General features: G+C 53.6%; 1 protein-coding gene across 9 annotated transcripts in view; it reads right to left on the reverse strand.

Moving 5' to 3' along the window:
• RALGDS (ral guanine nucleotide dissociation stimulator) overlaps positions 1-17,660 on the reverse strand; it is a 39,467-nt gene that overhangs the window by 11,169 nt on the left and 10,638 nt on the right. For 3 of the 9 annotated variants that reach the window (XM_031601793.2, XM_031601790.2, XM_031601792.2), the window contains exon 1: positions 8,314-8,632. The exons of 3 other annotated variants lie outside the window; for them this stretch is intronic. In XM_031601793.2, the coding sequence (XP_031457653.1) occupies positions 8,314-8,481 (168 nt within the window). In that variant the 5' untranslated portion in view covers positions 8,482-8,632. Of the gene's footprint in view, positions 1-8,313; positions 8,634-14,618; positions 14,735-17,660 lie in introns of those variants that run through there. 3 more of the 9 variants (XM_031601791.2, XM_090121648.1, XM_090121645.1) reach the window with 3 other exon arrangements.

Here is a 17,660-nt window from a genome sequence, read left to right on the forward strand (position 1 = left end):
GCCCGCAGAGCTGGTGGGTGATGCTGTGATTTGGAGAAAGGTGCCTAGTGCTGCAGTATCCACAGCTGCCAACACCATCACTGTGCTATGCTGGTACCAAGGCTTTCCTTCAGACCTCGGCAGGTCGATCTCAGGCTGTGTCCTTTCCTCTTGTGCTGTGTTGCATTGCTCCTGACCCCACACAGTGCTGCAGCACTGGGGTGATGGGCAGACAGATGGATGTGTTTTCTTCTTTGACTTTTTGACGTTCTCCGCCTTCCTTCCTGCCTGCTCCGAGCCACTTCAGACCAGGAACGGTTCCAACATAAAATAACAACAAAGGGGGAAACAGGAAAAGAACAGAAAAAGGGCCAGAAGCGAAGCTTCAGCCGACTGTGAAAAGGGGCTGTTTTTGCCAGGACACCCGGACAGCAGCGACAGCTGGGGGGCTGTTCTCACCCATCAGCTGCTTGGCTCTGCAGCCCAGGCTCCCTGACACGCTCAGCTCCACGAGCTGAAGCAGGAGAAGCTGCAACGGGGAGCAGCTGTGCATCCCAAAGCAGCTGGGTGGGCAGAAGGAGGGCATCCCCAGCCACCCCAATTTGCCTTCCAGGAGGGTTCGACCCCCTCTTCCATTGGGGTCTGCCCAAGCCAGGTAGCAGATCACACGGAACAGAATCACAGAATCATTAAGATTGGAAAAGACCACTAAGATTACCGAGTCCAACCCCAACCCATCCCCAAGTGCCATATCTAATCCCACTCGCCGTGCTGGTGTCAATAACCCAGCGTGGCTGCAGAGAATGCTCAAAGGCAGCTGCCTCCGCCTGCCTGGTTTAGGAAGAAGAGAAAAGAGGATCTGGTACAAAGGCATCTTGTGACTCGTACGCAGTGAGTCAGTGGCTGGAGAGAGGATTAGGAGCTCAGCACTCAAGTCCAGAAACGAGACAGAGCAGATATGCAGAATTCCTCCTCCGTTTGCATTTGTTTTGCTTTTAAAGAAAACTACAAGCCTTCCCACATGTTGGAACTTTGCTCTTTTTATGGTCTGGAAATCAAGAGTCAAAAGCTGGGTAAAAATGCTGCATGCCCACTCCATCCCCAGCAACCTCAATGGGATCAGCCCTTGGGACAACAGCTCCATCTGCCACCCTTGGTGACTGCGTAACCCCACGCTTCCTACACAGGGACGTGCCGAAGCACAGCAGCAAACTGACTGCAGCAGGTTTTGCTTCCTCTCTACATCCATGGAAAAAGCATCCAGCCGACGCAGCACTTCCAGCTCTTGCTCCACTTTGCTTTGCTGTGAGTTCGTAAGCACTCCGGCGTGCGCTTCTGCAGCATCCCAGCTCAGCACCAACACCCACGTGGCTGGGGCTGCATCCAAGGGACACAGCTGGGGCTGTGCTGGGAGAGCAATGGCTGTGAAGGCGCCTGGAGCCCGCGGGGTAATTGCTGGAAGTGAAACCAGCACTGTGTGACTGGTGGATAAAATATTAATGCGTAGCACTCTGTAAGAGTAAGCACAGCTCGAGTGGCTCGCAGCAAGCTGGGAACAAAGGTCTGTGTTTCACTAAAAGGGAACAGAGGAATTTGGAAGGAACAAGGTCAAAAAGTGAAATGCATTTTTAAGTCCCACGCAGTGTGAGAGCCCTGCAATGCCTTGTTTGAATGCAAAGAAAAACAGGCGTGTGCCCCAGGTAGGCCCAAACCTACAGGATTTCATACCACCCTGCTGATCCTGATGCTGAAACGTGCCCCTTTTTGCACCACCTGCATCCCAAAGGCGTTAGCAAACGGTCGGCATGCAGAGCACACTGACCTCACTTGGGATGTGCCTCACTGAATTCTGAGTTATGTTATCCCATGTGTTTCTGATTACAGGACCAGCACAGGGCACAGATCTCTTAGTGGTCTCAGTTCCAACACAATGCCTGTCTCTGGTCTATATCAACACTTACAAACCAGACAGTTCACCTACCCCAAGTCTTTGCATTCCCAGAGACACAAAGACACAAATACATATCCTCCCGCTCTCGGTTTGCAGGCTGTGTGCCTGTCTAGACAGCCAAAAATGTAATTTTAAGCAACATCAGCTGCTCCAAAATCAGGTTCTGCTGCCAAACCTCCCCTCATCCCCACCACATGGGTGACCCACATGGAGGCAGCACACACCTGGGGGAGATGGCTGGGGTTTGCCATTCCCAAGCAGGCCGGCTAACTCCCACATAGCTGTGCACCAACTCAATGGCTGCAGCTTGCAAGAAGAAAAACAGAGCTCTGCAGTTCCATCATTTCTAAGGCGTGCAGATCGGGATGGACAATCTGGAGGCTGTCCAAGAACCACAGCCCTATCTAGAGACTGAAACATGAGCGCAGCCAATGAGCCCACATCACCCCATGCCCAAAATCCCAAAGGAGGAAGAGGAGGAAGATGCCACTGGGTTCCCAATGCCCCCCACAGCCTGCAAAGGGCACAACATTGGGCTTCTCTCCCAACCCAACTCAATGCTACCACTGTGCGTGCGTGTCCACGGCGGGCTGACCCAGTAAACAGCTGAAGCAGAGAAAATGCATGAACAATCCAGGGCAGGGAGGCAGGGCGAGGGGCTGCCGGCAAAAGGCATAAAAGCAGTGCTTTGTTTTCTGGCCGTGCCCCCAGCTCCCACCCTGCAGTGTGACGTCGCAGCCTCCATTTGCTGCGCAGCCGCAGGCTGACCCCGACTGCTCCCAGCCTCCCTCCGACCCATGGATGCCCAGCCATGGTTCCCCTGAGCTCGGGGGGGAGCTGAACAGGGGATGTTTTCACTTTGCACGTTTTCCCTTCGTGCGTTTTCCCCCTCTGCAACTTTTCCTTTTGCACATTTTCCCTCTGCACGGTTCCCTGCGGCAGCTTTGCTGCTTTGTAGGAAGATGGAAGGGGGAAGAACAACACTTTTGCCTTGTAATCAAGGAACTCTCAGCTTCACAGCATTACTTAACTAAGTGTCAATGAGAAGGAGGTGCTACATAAGCAGGTATAGAGGCAGGAGTCAACATGCCGGCACCTGGGGGGCCTGCAGTCAGGATGCAAAGTCAACTACATGGTTTTATTTCCACAGCTGAAGCCACTGAGGGTTTAATTTTAATTGGCACCTTTGGAGAGAAAACAACTGGAGAAGAAAAAAAACAAAAATCAAGCTGCTGTCAAGTGCCTGAACTTGTACTCTGGAGCCCTGCCCTGAGAAATGGGCGTGTGCATCCCAAGGGAGGAAGGGGTGGATGAAGATCTCTCATCCCAGGATGGGTGAACCCCCGCAGCCCCAATTCTGCCCCCCCAGCAGAGCCTCAACCCCATTCCTGCAGCTGCCCCTGTCTGAGCAGCAGCCACAGCGACCTGCAGCAAACCCTGCTGTCAGAGTTCCCCAAAATCTGGAGGTGGAGCGCAGGCAGCTTCATGCAGCCCTCCCCTTCAAAGTGAAAATACAAATCTGACGTGGGACAGTAGGGGTACACCAGCTCCTTCCATATAAAACTCCTACCATGGCCTAACCTAAGAGGGATCAACCCCCAAACACTCCCACCCCTATAGAGCCAAGCTTTGCAGGAGAATGAGCAGGATGGGGAGGGAGGGGGTGTGTGGGATGTGGGACACCCCCCAAAGAACACCCCAGGCAGTGGGGCGATGCTCTGAGTCACAGCAGAGCTGCAGGAGCACAGGCTGTCCTGCTGCCAGCTCCCACTGCTGCAGTTGGGATGGGATGTAGCAACCTGTGTCATCCAGACCATCAGAGCATTGGCCCTGAGTCCCCCATAACAGAGCCACACACGTCCCTCAGCAGAACCCCAGTGCACACAGCCACCCACAGAGCTTTTTATGCAACATCTTTCACCGAAACCCTATTTATTTTTTTTTTGGCCCAGACTGGAAGGTGAAGTTTGGGATCCAAACCGACCACGTGCAGCATCCCCAGAGCTCCCCGCAGAGAAGTGCTGCCCCTGGCAGCCCCATGCTGTGCTCTCCCCAGCGTGGCTTCCTGAGCTGAGCTCTGACTCCAAAACAGCCCCAGTCAAACCCACATCACTTCACAAACCAAAACATCGACTTCAGAGGCGAGGCGGGCACGGGCTCTCAGCTTTCGGGTCACCATGGAGACACGACCGCTGCAAAGAGCAGGGAAATGCATCGTGGTTTTGTTCCTTACATGAAAAGCAGCTCTGGTAAGATGGGTAGCAAACCCTTTAAAGCCAGGTCTGCACGCAGGCACTCAGCTCAGCTGCTCGTTGTTAAAGCGCGGTTAGCAGAAAGAAAAGCCACGCTAAAAATAAGGCCTCAGCATTCCAGATTCCGATGACTTTCCTCCCCAGTCTGCACCATCTGTGAGCCAAAACAACTCCTTTCCTTCACCACCAGCCCTGGGAAACACCTCAGCCACCTCCATCCCACCTCTGCCATCCACAGGACCCATCCACATCCCAGTGGCATAACAGGAGCAAACTCACTACTGACCACAAGACACACCAAGCACTCTGGTTATCAGATAACAGAAGTGCTGTGCTGTATGAATCCATACCAATGAACGTAGCTATCAGCTGTAAGGGATTGTTTGCACAACGCCATAAGCAGCAAGCAAACAAACCAAACCCCATAGGAGGCGCAGTAATTTTTGTGCTGCAGTCACTGCTTCATCACAGTATCGTTAAGGTTGGAAAGGACCACTAAGATCATCTAGTCCAGTCATCAACCCATCACCACCATGCCCGTTATTGCCTCAAAGGAGAGCAGCACTGACCCCAACCCCAATGCCAACCCCAACCCCCCTCTGCCCCATCCACACTCCTGTCCCTCATTTCCCCCCCTAGAGCCAATCCCCAGGGAGCAGCCTCATTGCTCCCAGGGCTCCAGGCTTCCCTCTCTTAACAGCCCATGAGCAAAGTCCAAACACAACAATACTGCAAAGCATTGAGGCTGATATGATGAGTGGGTCAGTCCCTGTGCTGGGACAGGAACAAGACAAACTCCAGCAATTCCAGGAGCCCTATTTGAGATAGGACAAGGATGCTGCCACAGGGATTAACTCAGCACTGCACAGTAACAGTAGAGGATAAATAAATCAGTGCATGGACCCCGCTGTAGCCAGTTCAGAGTCCAAGTTCTGCTCCTTGGAAATGGCATTCCCTCCCCCTTTTTGCTGGTCTGTGGGAGATAGAGAAATATTTGAGAACTGAAACAGCCTGGCTGCAAGTATGCATTCAAATAAAGGGAACATGACTTGAAAAATTGCCACTCAGGCAGCTCTGGAGATAACAGCACTGGAGAAAAGCACAAGCAGGGGATGCCCAACCCTTACATGTGGTCTGGAGTGACCTAAATAAGCTCTGTGCTCCTTCAATTACACACCCCTGGGGGGGATGTGATGGCTGGCAATTAGAGGCAGAAGGGTGATGGAGCCCATCCTATGGCCAGACCAACTCATTCTGGTCCTGCTCTGTGGGGTGGTTGCTGCTGTGCCCCCAGCACTGAAACACAAGGGCTGGACAAGCAGTACAACCCCACAGCTCTGCAGTCATTTTGCTCTTTTCCTGCAGAATCTGAGCTCATTCCACACCTATATCTGAGCACAAGGAAGCCCAGGAATCCTCCAAGTTCACATTTAGTTGCTCTGCCTGGGAACCCCTTGTCCATAGCTGGAAAACAAATGGCCGTAGCAGAGCCATAGTAGGATCGTGGGGCCCTGGAGCAGCACAAGTGGAGACTGTAGGGCCAGGGAGGGCTAAACAAGATTTCAGTTACCAGGGCTGCTAATCTGGGATTTCAAAACTGCTAAGACCTCGTTGAGATCCCAGTCCCAGAGGGTTTCCTGCCCTATGGAAACAGGGTATGCAACACAACCCTTATCCAAACACATGGTGAAGCTCTCTCCAGCTTCTCTTAGCGATATCAAACAATCATCAGAAACTCCTCCCACCTCCTCACTCCCTTCCTGCACTCCCATCTCAGCCAGCTCCCAGCTCACCCAACCCTTCTGGCCGGGAGCCACAAGCAGGTCCCTCTCCAGAAGCACCGACAGATGATGTCCATCCTGCAGATTGCACAGGGGATATCGGGTGGTGCCTCGGGGAGGGGAATGGGCTATGAGAAAAGGATCCTCTTCCATTGGAAGTGGAAAGAAAATGGCTTTTAAGTGAGATCTTCACCCCTCCTTCCCAGCTGTAAAGCACCAGCACTGACCTCCGAGGCATCTGGGCTGAGCAATTCAAGTTTTCGAAGATGTGTTTAGCAACTGAGAAATCTCCCAATTGTTCAGAAAACAAACAGAGCCAAAATAGCAACAATCCAAGAGTTTTCAATAGGCATCAGCCCTCACCACTCACAGGGAGGTCGGGCAGTGCCAGCCCCAGTCTGGGTCATCCATCTGCAGCTGTGTGTGCAGCATGGAGCAGGAGGACCCCTGAACTCACAGCATTGATTTGGGCTGGACTGGAAGCAGGAAAGTCCAAGTAAAAGGCATGTGAAGCAGCACTGGAGATCGTTGGATTAAACCTGCCATTCCCCACGGTTAAAACCAGTTCAAGAGCCCTCAGATCTCCAAGCAATACAGGATGGGGAGGATCTGAATAACCCACTTTCTTCTCCCCAGATCCATCTTGCAGAGTAACCTCACCCGAGCCTTATAGCCAGGCTGCTGCCAGCACATTTGCCACAGCAACTCTATTTAATTTTTGTCTCCTTTCAGCGTGCCTTTCCCCAGCTGCGTGCTGCAGTGACAGCAAGCCAATCCTGCTGCACGTGGCTCTGTGAGCAATGTATCCCACTCCAGGATGTGCTTTTTGGGGCTGCTCTGCCCTAACACAGCCACATCATGGCCCAGAACAGACATCTCCAGGACACAGCCAGTAGACACGGATGGTGGGGGATGGTTTGATGGTTGGACTTGATGATCTTAAGAGATCTTTTCCAACCTCAATGATTTCCATGATTCTGGGCACAGGTTCAGAGGCTGACCCAGCACCAGTTGGGGCCGTGCAATGCTGCTCCTCAGCTTCATAACATTGTTTTGCAGCACCAGGGTTGCCTCCTTTGGGGTGCATGGGGTGGCTGACCCCAAGGGCAGAAGCACAGGAGCCCCCGCTCTGCCTCCTCCCCGCTCCTCCTGCATCCCTGCCAGCACCGTGGCCCCATGCAGCCTCCCGGAGCGCAGCAGGCCGCAGGGGCTGGACTTCCTGCCAGACATAACATGAACCAGATGATGTGCTGCGAACAATGTCAGCACACCCACCCCCAGGAGAGAGAAGCAAGGGGGAGAAGAGAGGGGGGAGTAGGAGGGGAAGGGGGGGGGGGGGTGGTTGAGAGAGCAAGCTGGAGAGGGTTTTCATGAGCTGACAAATCCCTGCTGCCAGGCCAGAGGTGAAGCGATAGGGCTGGAGCCAGCACTGATCCCGTACAGCCTGAGCAGGAATTTCCACTGTGGGTTACGGGGTAGGAATGGAATCGCCGTGCTGAAGCGGTGCCGGATATCTGCACGGAACTCAGAGGTTCTGCGGGGCGTCCCTTATTCTCCCCCACCCCCCTCACCAGCATCCAGAGCCACGAAGCACATCTGCAGCTGGCTCTGCACCCAGCCCAGCCCCTGACCTCGCCGATGTTAACCCCTGTTCCTCCGGCCTGCAGGGCTCCGTGCTGCTGGGAATGCCCAAACCTCCCTCCCAGCACCGCTCGCTCCGAATCAATGACATTCCTGGCACGCAGAAGACGATCGCCCATTCCGAAGAAAAAAGCCAGAGCTCTGACTCACGTTATTTTGGGTGCCTCAGCCTCCACCTCCGTGCAACAAACCGCTCGGGCTGAGCTCCAGGCGCCCAGCGCTGAGCCGCGCGGGGTCGAACCCAAAGCAACACCAACATTTTGCATCCTCCAGCAAAGCCCATAACCTTCCCAGAGGACACTTCTGTGGTTTGGACAAGCCCGAAGTCCTTAAGGACAGATCAGAGCCGTTCCCTGCCTGCAGCAGCTGAGATATTAATAAGATTTTTAAGAAGACGCTAAAAAAAAAAACTTATTTTGAGGTCTGCCCCCTTCCCCTGCTGTTTAGAAGAAGGGCAGCCGTTTACAGAGCCCTGTCTGGCAGCCTGCCCGCCGCTCAGAGCAAAAACACCAAGCAGGGCCACTCGCTTATTTAACAAATGAAACGAAACAACGCCGCGTTGTCCCACAGCTGTCCCCATACTTAACGCCGGGAGCTGCCAGAGGGCGAGCACCGCGATCCTCCTGCAGCGGGCTGAGCCCCAACCCAAAACTCATCACAGCACGACCCCCACTCCCCCAAATCCCCCCACCACCCCCCTCATCCTCACCTCCAGCGGCGGCAGGTCGGGGTCGAGCTGGGTGAAGCTGTGCAGCACTACGGGGCTGTTCTCCCCGGCCACCTCCAACCTCACGCCGCCCCACAGGCTCCGCGCCCGCCGGCAGCCCTCGAACATGTCGGGGGCGGGCGGGGCGGCATGGTGCCGGCGGCTCACCATCGGCACAGCCACCGCATCCCCGGGCCGGCCCGGGGGGACCGGGATCCCGGGATAACCGGAGATCAGCACCGCCACCGCCCCCGGGATGGGAGAGAAGCTGCCGGAGGGAGCAGCGGTGGAGCAAAACGACTCCACGGAGGGGCCGGGCTGAGAAAAGCGGCGCTTGGATTTCCTCCCCCGCAGCCTCCGCCCGCCCCGGGGGTTGGCCCGGCCCGGCTCGGCTCGGCCCCCGGGGGGAAGGAGCGGGCGGAGTGGGCAGAGCTTCAGCCGGGAGATGCGGGGGAGTGCGGGATGGGGCAACGCGGAGCCGAGCGAAAAGGGATTGAGGTGGGCGGTAATGGGAGAAGCCGTGCGGGGTGGGACGCCGGTCCCGGAGGAGGGTCTTGATATCGCCAAGCGTTCATACGGCTCCTAACATCCAGCTCTGATGTTCAGAGCGCACCACCTCGAACCCACCGCTAAGTATTAACCTAGTGCTTCAGCCAGGCTGCTTCCCATCCCGCGAGCTCAGCCCCCCAAGGTGCCATCTGTGCTCAAAGCACCGCCCAGACCCAGTAGATTTATGGGGTGCTGCAGTCACGGACCCCTGGGCCCCCTCCCGGTGCTGACCCAAAATTACAGCCCATGGAACCCCGGGCCCCTTCCCGTGCTGGCCCCGATGTGCAGGCACCGGGGGGGTGCGGTGGGGTGCAGAGCAGCAGTGTGTGGCCATGCAGGGAAAGGGGAACTGGGCTGGGGCTCAGCAGGGCTGCCGATCTCACCCTAAAGTGTCTCTGAGCACTCAGGCTGATGCTGAAACCACATAACATAACATTTCAGAGGCTCAGAGGAACAGGCAGAGCCATTCCACACTTACTGCACGCACTGAGCTCAGCATCCTCTCACCCTTCCCTGCCCCTTCCCCTTCCCTGCCGATAAATGCATGGCAGCTGCTGCTGACACCACCAAAACCCAGACGCTTATGCCTCAGCTCTCTGCACAGCTGAAATAACAGCAGCCTCCCAGCCGTGCAGCCCCGCGGCTTTATTTCCAATGAGAGCATGGATATAGGGGCTGCACATCCAGCTCTGCCCAGGGCACCTCCTGCTTGGGCAGGAAAGGATTAACAAAGCTGAAATACTCAACTTGAAAACGTACCAGGCAGGAGGATGAAGGAAGACAATGCAAGCTATTGTCCCGCTTATCTGGAGCTGCAGAGGGTCAACGGGACCTCCAGGGCTACACTATGGGAAAGGGAATAGAGCCCTGCACAAGGGCTGCACACACCCTACACCTCTGGGATGCTCTATGGGGGTGATGCCAATCCTGACCCTACATGCCGTGCAGCATCGTGTGATGCAGCGAGATGTGCTCTGCAATGCAATGGGTCACATGCAGAGCTGAGCTCAGTGCATGCAGAGATTGGGAACCTCCAGAGCAATCAGTGCTGCCCTCAGGGCTGCGGGGTCGTGGGGAGAGAAGCCAGGGTTCAGCTCTTCGGGAGGTGAAATTGTGGCCCCACAGCTGGGATGGCTCAGCACTGGGTGCACAGAACAGATAGCAGCACTGCTCGTCTGCAGCTGCAAACCTCTGCAGAACCCCCAGCTTTGTCTGACCTCTACAGAAAGCTATGGAGCTGTTTGATGGGTGGTATTCATCCGTCCCTTGGTTGACCACTAAAGATGATTCCAGGAGAGAAACACTTCTGATAATGGATAATAAATAATATAGTGGCAGGAAGGCAATGGTGAGGGTTTAAAAATAGCCAGGCAGTTTCCTTTTCCCTCTCCTGGGAACCTTCTGGGCCTGAAAAGCAAAACACTCCAAGCGGGGTCAGGAGCCCCAGTTCAGGATGTTTGCTCAGCACTGCCAACCCCACACACTCAGACATTGGGGCTGGTGCTGCTGAGCACCGTGAGACCCAAAGCAAAGACATGCTCAAGCCTTCTGCTTTGCCTCTGAAGGGCAACCATCAGACAACACCCTTGGGTTCCTCCCCTACAGCTGTGAAGGTCTTAAAAATTTGTGCAAGTTCTCATCTTTGAGGTCCCTTTCAACCCAAACCATTCTGTGATTCTAGGATTGTCTTACAGGCACGTGACTCCGGGACTGGGGATTTAAGGAAACCATCCACCATTGAACGACTCAGTAAAATAATAATAACAATAAAAATAATCATTTCATATTTGGCAAACTCAGCAAAAGCTTTTCACAACATGCTGAGCACTTCATGTTGATGTGAGCATCAGCAGCAAAGACAGACACAGGCTGCGGGAAACCCCTCACTTGGTTCCTTCCCATCACTCCGCAGTGAGCATTTGGCTGAATAAACACAAACTGGTGCCCCTTCAGATCACAGATCTGCCCTCATCTGCCACAGCTTGTAGCCCACAGGCTTCCCCACATGGCAAATGATGCGGAACAGGCAACAAATGGGCACTTGTGCCAATGCTGAGCCAGTGCCCTGGGTGAGCTCAGCGCCCCTTGGGCAGCACTGCAGGCTCAGACCCTACGTTTGTCTCAGCACCAGGGCTCAGTGCATGCCCTGAGTTTTCTCCCAGCATACACAAGCTCATCCCACAGCCCAGGAGCACTCCCAGCTCCATCCAGCCCTCCCCAAGCTGCTTTCCCAAGGCCCAGTCTTAGCTGAAAGGTGACGATGATCATGATGATGATGATCATTACTAGCATTTCTCATAAAATGAAGAACTAGCACCACTTCCTCATCTATTCCAGGGAAAAACCCTCAGACCTTGTGCAAGAAGGGAACCTGATGTCACCGCCGCACTCAGCACACCCTAACTCTGATGTGAAGTTACAGCACCGCTCCCAAAATCCAGGAACCAACAGATCCCAGCCAGCTCTCCTAACGATCATCAGTGCCTAACGAAGGAATCACACCAACTCCCCTGGCATTAGGAGTTAACCTCTCCACCCCACACTGCTGCACTTCATCACCTGCAGCCCCACGCACAGCTGGGCACAGCATCTGCAGAGCCTCTGTGCTTCGCCATACAGAGTAATTGTGCCACAGATCTGGAAGGCAAAGCAGCTTGCAGAACATTTCCACCCCATCCCACTCCTCATCTTTGACAGCTGGACTAAGTGATCTTAGAGGTCTCTTCCAACCTTTGTAATTCCATGGTTCACACCAATCCACTTTGCCACGGTGTTGGAGCACCTTCTGTTCAGGATTGATAACTTCAACCTCTGGTTTTCAGACCTGCAGTCTTCTGAATATGGAGCAGAATGCTGCCAGCAAGGGGAATCAAAGCACTTTCTGAGGAGTGTTCACTGAACTTCTGGCTCCAAGGTCAGCTGAAGCTTGACATGCTGCAGACACTGATGCGTATTTCTTGCACTGTGTGTCTTTGAAGGCAGTGTTTTTCTCATTGCTGCCTTCTTGCCAGAGTGTTTTGGTCAGCTCATGTAACAAACACCACTTCAGGTACTCGTAACCAAAAGGAAAACAGGAAACCCCTTTTTTTCTGTGTTGCTTAGCAATCAACATACAGCCAGCTTGGGGCTCCTGGCTGCACTGAGTTGTAGCTTCCACCTTTGCTTGGCTGATAGAAGGGAAAGGACAAAGCACTGGTAGGAAAGAGAAGAGCTACGAAGCCACAGAAACAGGCTGGGAAAGTCATGGATGGGTGTAACCCCTGAAGAGAGGATAAATTCTTCTCTGAAATCAAAACATGTAATAGAAAAATAGGGTGACATCATCAGATGCCATTACTTACACAGAAATACAGCTCTGCTCATCGCTGCAGCACCAACAAAGTGCTCTGAGCCCTGCGGGGTCCCTCTGCACTGCTTCCCAAAGGGAACAGAATCCATAGAGGAACATGGATGGGATGGGAGCTCAGCTTCTCAGACCCACACTCAAGGGCAGGGAGTACATTTTTCCAGTGATGGTAAATAGCCAAAATGACGCGTTCAGCTGAATTGTGTAAAAGGAGACTCTCAGAAACACGAGGATCTGGCACCGGATAATAGAGAACTCCCAGTGGATAATGAAGAAACGTTGCTCATTGCCAGTGTGTTCTCCAGCCCTGCTCTCGCCCCTCCTCCAGCCCATTTGGTGCAGTTAGCCCAGAACAGGATTGAGGTGGTGCATATTGAAATCTCAGATCATGGAAACGCAGCATTAAGGTCTCAGATCCTGGAACCAGCACACAGTGTTAATGCTACAAGTACACAAGCAAGGGTACTCAGAGAAATCCAGTTAAACAGGAACAAAGCCCTTCAGTAGCAGCTATGGAAAAGGATGTTCCCACAATGCTTCTGCATCAGGGAAAGCGTACAGTAGAAGCTGGTATGGCATGAGCACAGGGAGGCAGAGCTCTGATGGAAGGACAGCATCTGACAGAGACAGCCCAGGGAAAGTTCCTCTCTGTCCAGGCTGGGATGTGGAGAGCAGATATGGACCGAGTCTGTCAGTGCTGACCGAGTGGGCAGGAGGAAAGGAGCCTGGAAGTGCTGGAAGGGAAACCTTGAAGCCCAGACCCCGGTATTGCCCCTATGACACATACAGCCAAATGGCTTAAAAGTCAATTAGGAACTGCAGAAGTCTGTTGGCCACCGCAGGTATTGGTAAACCCTCAGAACAAAGGATGCTTTAACATAAAAAATTTTCCTCTCTCGGTAATGACCACTTTAAAGGTTTCCGCCCCACATTGTTTCAGAAGGGGAAGTCATCCCAATGTGCCTCCCAGATTTCCGTGGGGGTTTTGTGGCCACACGACCCCATTTGGCCGCCTCCATCCCTTGGAAGGTACCGCTCCTCCTGCCCACCTCAGCACCAAAGAATTTCGGTTTCCATTAAAATAACATTGCCATCCTGTGAGCCTAAAATTGCACAAACTGAGAGCGAAAACGTTTTTGCAACTGAAGCGTTTGTAAGCAGTGCCTCCCACGTGGACCTGCTGGTGTTGAACAGCACACGACCTCACGCTGCAGAGGCTCGGAGGAATCTACAGGATTCCCTACCTCCTCTCAGCCATCTCATACTCACACAGATTTAATTATCCACGAGCCCTCCGCCAAATTTGCATGATGTGGGTTCAGAAGTCGTTAGGGGGAAGGACACAGATACAGACAGACAGACACCCACCAGGAAGAAAGGCCAGAGAACGTGAACCAGGTGTTTGCAGGAGGGTCAGGAAGCAGAGGGCGAGCATCACAAGCTGCTCCCTATGTGCTGGGTCCACCTTCAATGCCATTCTTGCAGCATCCGAGAGCTTTTCCCACCTCTGATCGTGGCTCACGCTGATCAATCCTATCCTGCACAGCCATCATCCATTTCTGTCACCTCAGCAGCTCACACTATTACGTCCACATGGTTAATTAGTCCATTTCTATTTGCAATGCACTGCTGAGGAGCTGTGTCAGTGTTTCCATGACACGCAATGTGGCAGCACGCAGGTGCAACACCAGCCCGGCATGCACTGAGTCACCTTCTTGCAAAAGCCAAAGCCCAGCAGAGCTCTGCTTCCCCTTCCAGTCTCAGTGGACACTCAGTGCCACTTGCAAAGCTCTCTACTGGTGCAGCCTGGAAATGGAGGCTGGTTAGAGGTCTTTGGAGGGGCTTTGCTGCTGCAATGCAGCCAGCAGAATTGCCAGAGCCGTGCCTTGAGCTGACCCCAAAAGAACCAAGGATAGAGGGCAGGGTGGGGTGCAGGCTTCGTGCAGTAGGAAAAGCTGGAGCTGTGCCCTGCAGCCCGTCCGTCTCCTGCCTCATGCTTCCCCCATCCCTCTGCCAAACGAGAAGGGAAATCCGGGATTTTCTGCTGCTTTTCACTAGGGATTAGTCTCCATTTCCTGGCTCCAGCAGCTCGGGGGCTGCCTCAGTGTGATCTCCACAGACAGGGACTTCCCATCCCTCAGACCCCATCCCAATGTCCCACAGGTGCCCCAGCTGTGCAGGTCTGACAGCCCCCAGGCTGGCATGAAAGGCCACTTCTCCTCCATCCTCCCTATCTGCAGCTCTTAACTTGTGTCTCGTTTCAAGGATGGGAAGCAGAAGTGCAGGGGGAAGGTTGCTACGACAAAAGGAAAAACCCAAACTCCGATAGCAATGCACAGAGAAGCCCAAAGGGAGAAGGGCGAACAGAAGGAGGGGTATTTTTTAGGATTATTTTTAAGAGTAAGATTCTTACCATGGAGGAACAGGGGAAGAGGAGCACTGGGGATGCTGTTCTTGGCCACCATCAGCACTGAGGGAACACCTGAAGGTTTCGGCCGCGCACTGCAGCTCCCCTCTCAGACAGCCTGCGTGACCCACACACGTGGCCCCAGCAGTTAAAAATACCAAATATCACAAGTTCTGCCCAAACGGAGCCACCAGCACATTACAGCACGGTCATATGATGGAGTGAGAGCTGCTCCTCCGCCAGGCGGGATGGAGCCAACCCTCACTGCATAAATACCAAAAATCACGCAATGAAATCACTCCGGGTTAGCATCAGAGCCAGCCCTGGCTGCATCCAGCTGTGCTCCGTGATGGGCTGCAGCACTCTGCTGTCCTGCAAGCACATTGCACTGAGACCAAAGGGGCTGTCTGCATTGCGTGGAGGCCAGGGCTCCAAGCTGAGCAGCTCCTCAGCACTATTTGCAGCCCAAGTGGTGAAATTCAGCCCTAATTTGCACTCTTGCTGTGATGATGCTGGGACATTTCAGAGCGGAGTGTATGTCAGCAGGAAACGAGGGCACTGGGGAAGCCACATCTGAAGGCAGGGCAGGGTCTGGCTCCAGGCAATTAATTGTGCATCTGTTCTGCAGAGACACGTCTGCAGAGTGAAAGCTGCAAGGAGAAGGGCCTCCTGCCTTTGGCCGTCAGACAGAACTGGTGCTGAGGTGGCGGGGAGGAGAAAGAGCAAAGCAGCAGGGAAATTCTTGAGGATGTCACCCTGAACACCACATCACATCCTCAGTGTGAGTTAGGGAGCAGCGCTGCCAAAGGCAGCAGTGATTGGTGACCCTCTGCCCCATCCCTTGAATAGGGGAATGCTGCTACTGGATAGATGGGCACAGCCTGGCTGGGAGAATTCCCAGAATCCCTGGGATTTTACAGTGCTCTCCTGGATCTCTGCCCTTGTAGATGAGAATTCAGCCTGGGTGACTTCTTGCACAGTTTCCAGCTTTCCTCAAGAAGCCAAGTGATGATTCACCCCAGTAGAAAGTTTGGCCAAGAGCGGGGATGGAGGGATTTGTTGTTTTTGACTGTAATTGTGGTCAGGAAACAGTCCCAGTGCTTGCTTTCAGCTCCTCCCTCTCGATAACATCTACCATACACAGGCAGTGGAAAAGAAACAGCCTTTGATATAAACACGACAAAGCCTTTGATTCATTGCAGTGCTGTTTGCAGCGGCAGCTTTGCCTCAGCACCTGACTCTGCCCCATGACCTGCACAAGCACCAGGTCCCCCTCCCACCAGGTGGAAGCCCCTTGTGCGGGGCAAAGCGCTGAAGGGATGGGTGCTGGGTGCTTGACCATCAGCAAGGGTTCCCCAATGGGATGGGAGGCTCCCATGCCACGTGTCTGCAGCTCAACCCATTGCCCAAAGGCTCCCATTGGATGCCGGGGGCACTCAGCCTTCAAAATCTGGGGAGGAAGGCTCAATTCCTGCCCCTTCACAGCCATCTCTGTCAGCCTGAAGCCCCAGAGCAGCTTTGATGCCCAATTAGTGCTGGGAAGATCGCTCCATTCCCATCAGCTCCAGCCAGGATTCATTGATTGCCATTTCCGCAGCACTCCATGGTGCAACCGGTGCTGCAGAGCGGTGCGTTTCCGAGTAATGAAGCTAGAAATTAGTAACTCATTACCACTGATCTGAAAGATTTTCTTCCATGTGCATTACACCCAAGGTAACAGTCAGCTAAAACACGTAAAGCCTGAATGGGATCTCTGAAAGAGGCAGGGAAGGAGCGGTGTCACTGCAAACCTGGGCACGAACCATTCATTCCATCTCCAGCTCCCCCAGGCCTGGCTTTAAGGTCAAATGAAGCTTTTATCTCCCCCTGTATGCCAGTACATTGGGAAAAAAATATAATATTAGAAGAATAAATTAGCATGCGAAATGTAATTTGACTCATTAGCCCACTGGAGTGGAAAATGTTGGTGAACCGCTTTGAAGTCAAAACGACTGGGCTGACGAGGACATCACTGAGGAGAGGGGATGTGGGGGCACCAAGGTGGGCTGGGGGGCACGGAGAGGGCAGCAGTGGGGTGACTTCACCCCACAATTCCCACAGCCAGGACCGTTTCCAGGACACACAGCCCCAGAGGGACACCCCTAGGGATGAGATAGTCCCATGTTGGCATTGTCTCATCACTCATGAGAGCGGATGTAGCCGATGAAGTTGACCAACCAACTTGCCCTCCAGCTCCATCGTGTTACAGAACTGCCTGAGCTGCCACAAAAAGCCGTTATGTCGCTTACAACAGTCCGCTCATTGATTTCCCCATTTCCCAGATATAGAAACTGTTACTCTTTTATTAGCAAAGCTTTGGAAATCCCTACCCATAATAGCAAGAGTAGCATTCAGGGAAATGTTGCAACTGCTTTGGCTGGGCTATGAAAGGGAAGGACTGACAATCCCACAGAAAGCCATCAGGGAAGGTAGGAATGAGAGCCTGGGGGTGGCTGCAGCAATGCTCCCCATCCAGCTGCCAGTACCCAAATGTGGGCATGGGCAGCACACATCACTACATCCCTTCACATCATGGGCTGCAAAGTGCAAATTCAACAGGGGACATGTACTGGGTGCACTGAAGAGTGACAGGGCACAGTGCTGCATCCTTTCCCATAAAGTAGACCCATAGTGTCTGCTCTCATCCCTGCACACCTGCCTGATTTTCCCAACTGAGGCAGCTCTGGGCTGGGGCCAGCCCTGCAGCATGGGCAATAATCAGCTGCTTGCTCTCTGCTGGAATCAATGCCTGGACCCTTTCAGTTATTTCGGCTTTACTGGGGTGTGTGCATCCAAAATCCCAGTGTAATGCATACCTAAACTTCTCCCAAATTCTGCACCAGCACAGTGAGGCATTGGCTCTGTGGGTGCAGCCACCTCACCCCCACTTGCTAGCAAAACAAGTGAGCATCCCTCGCATGGGTTTCCCTCTTACAAACACACAGGCAGAGCCCCAGTGTAAGAGAATATGGAGAATGTGCTCTCCATGGTTAGAGTTTTCATCAGAAT

Source organism: Phasianus colchicus, chromosome 19, assembly GCF_987193195.1.
Source record: "Phasianus colchicus chromosome 19, bPhaCol1.hap1.1, whole genome shotgun sequence".
In the NCBI taxonomy this organism is placed as follows: domain Eukaryota; kingdom Metazoa; phylum Chordata; class Aves; order Galliformes; family Phasianidae; genus Phasianus; species Phasianus colchicus.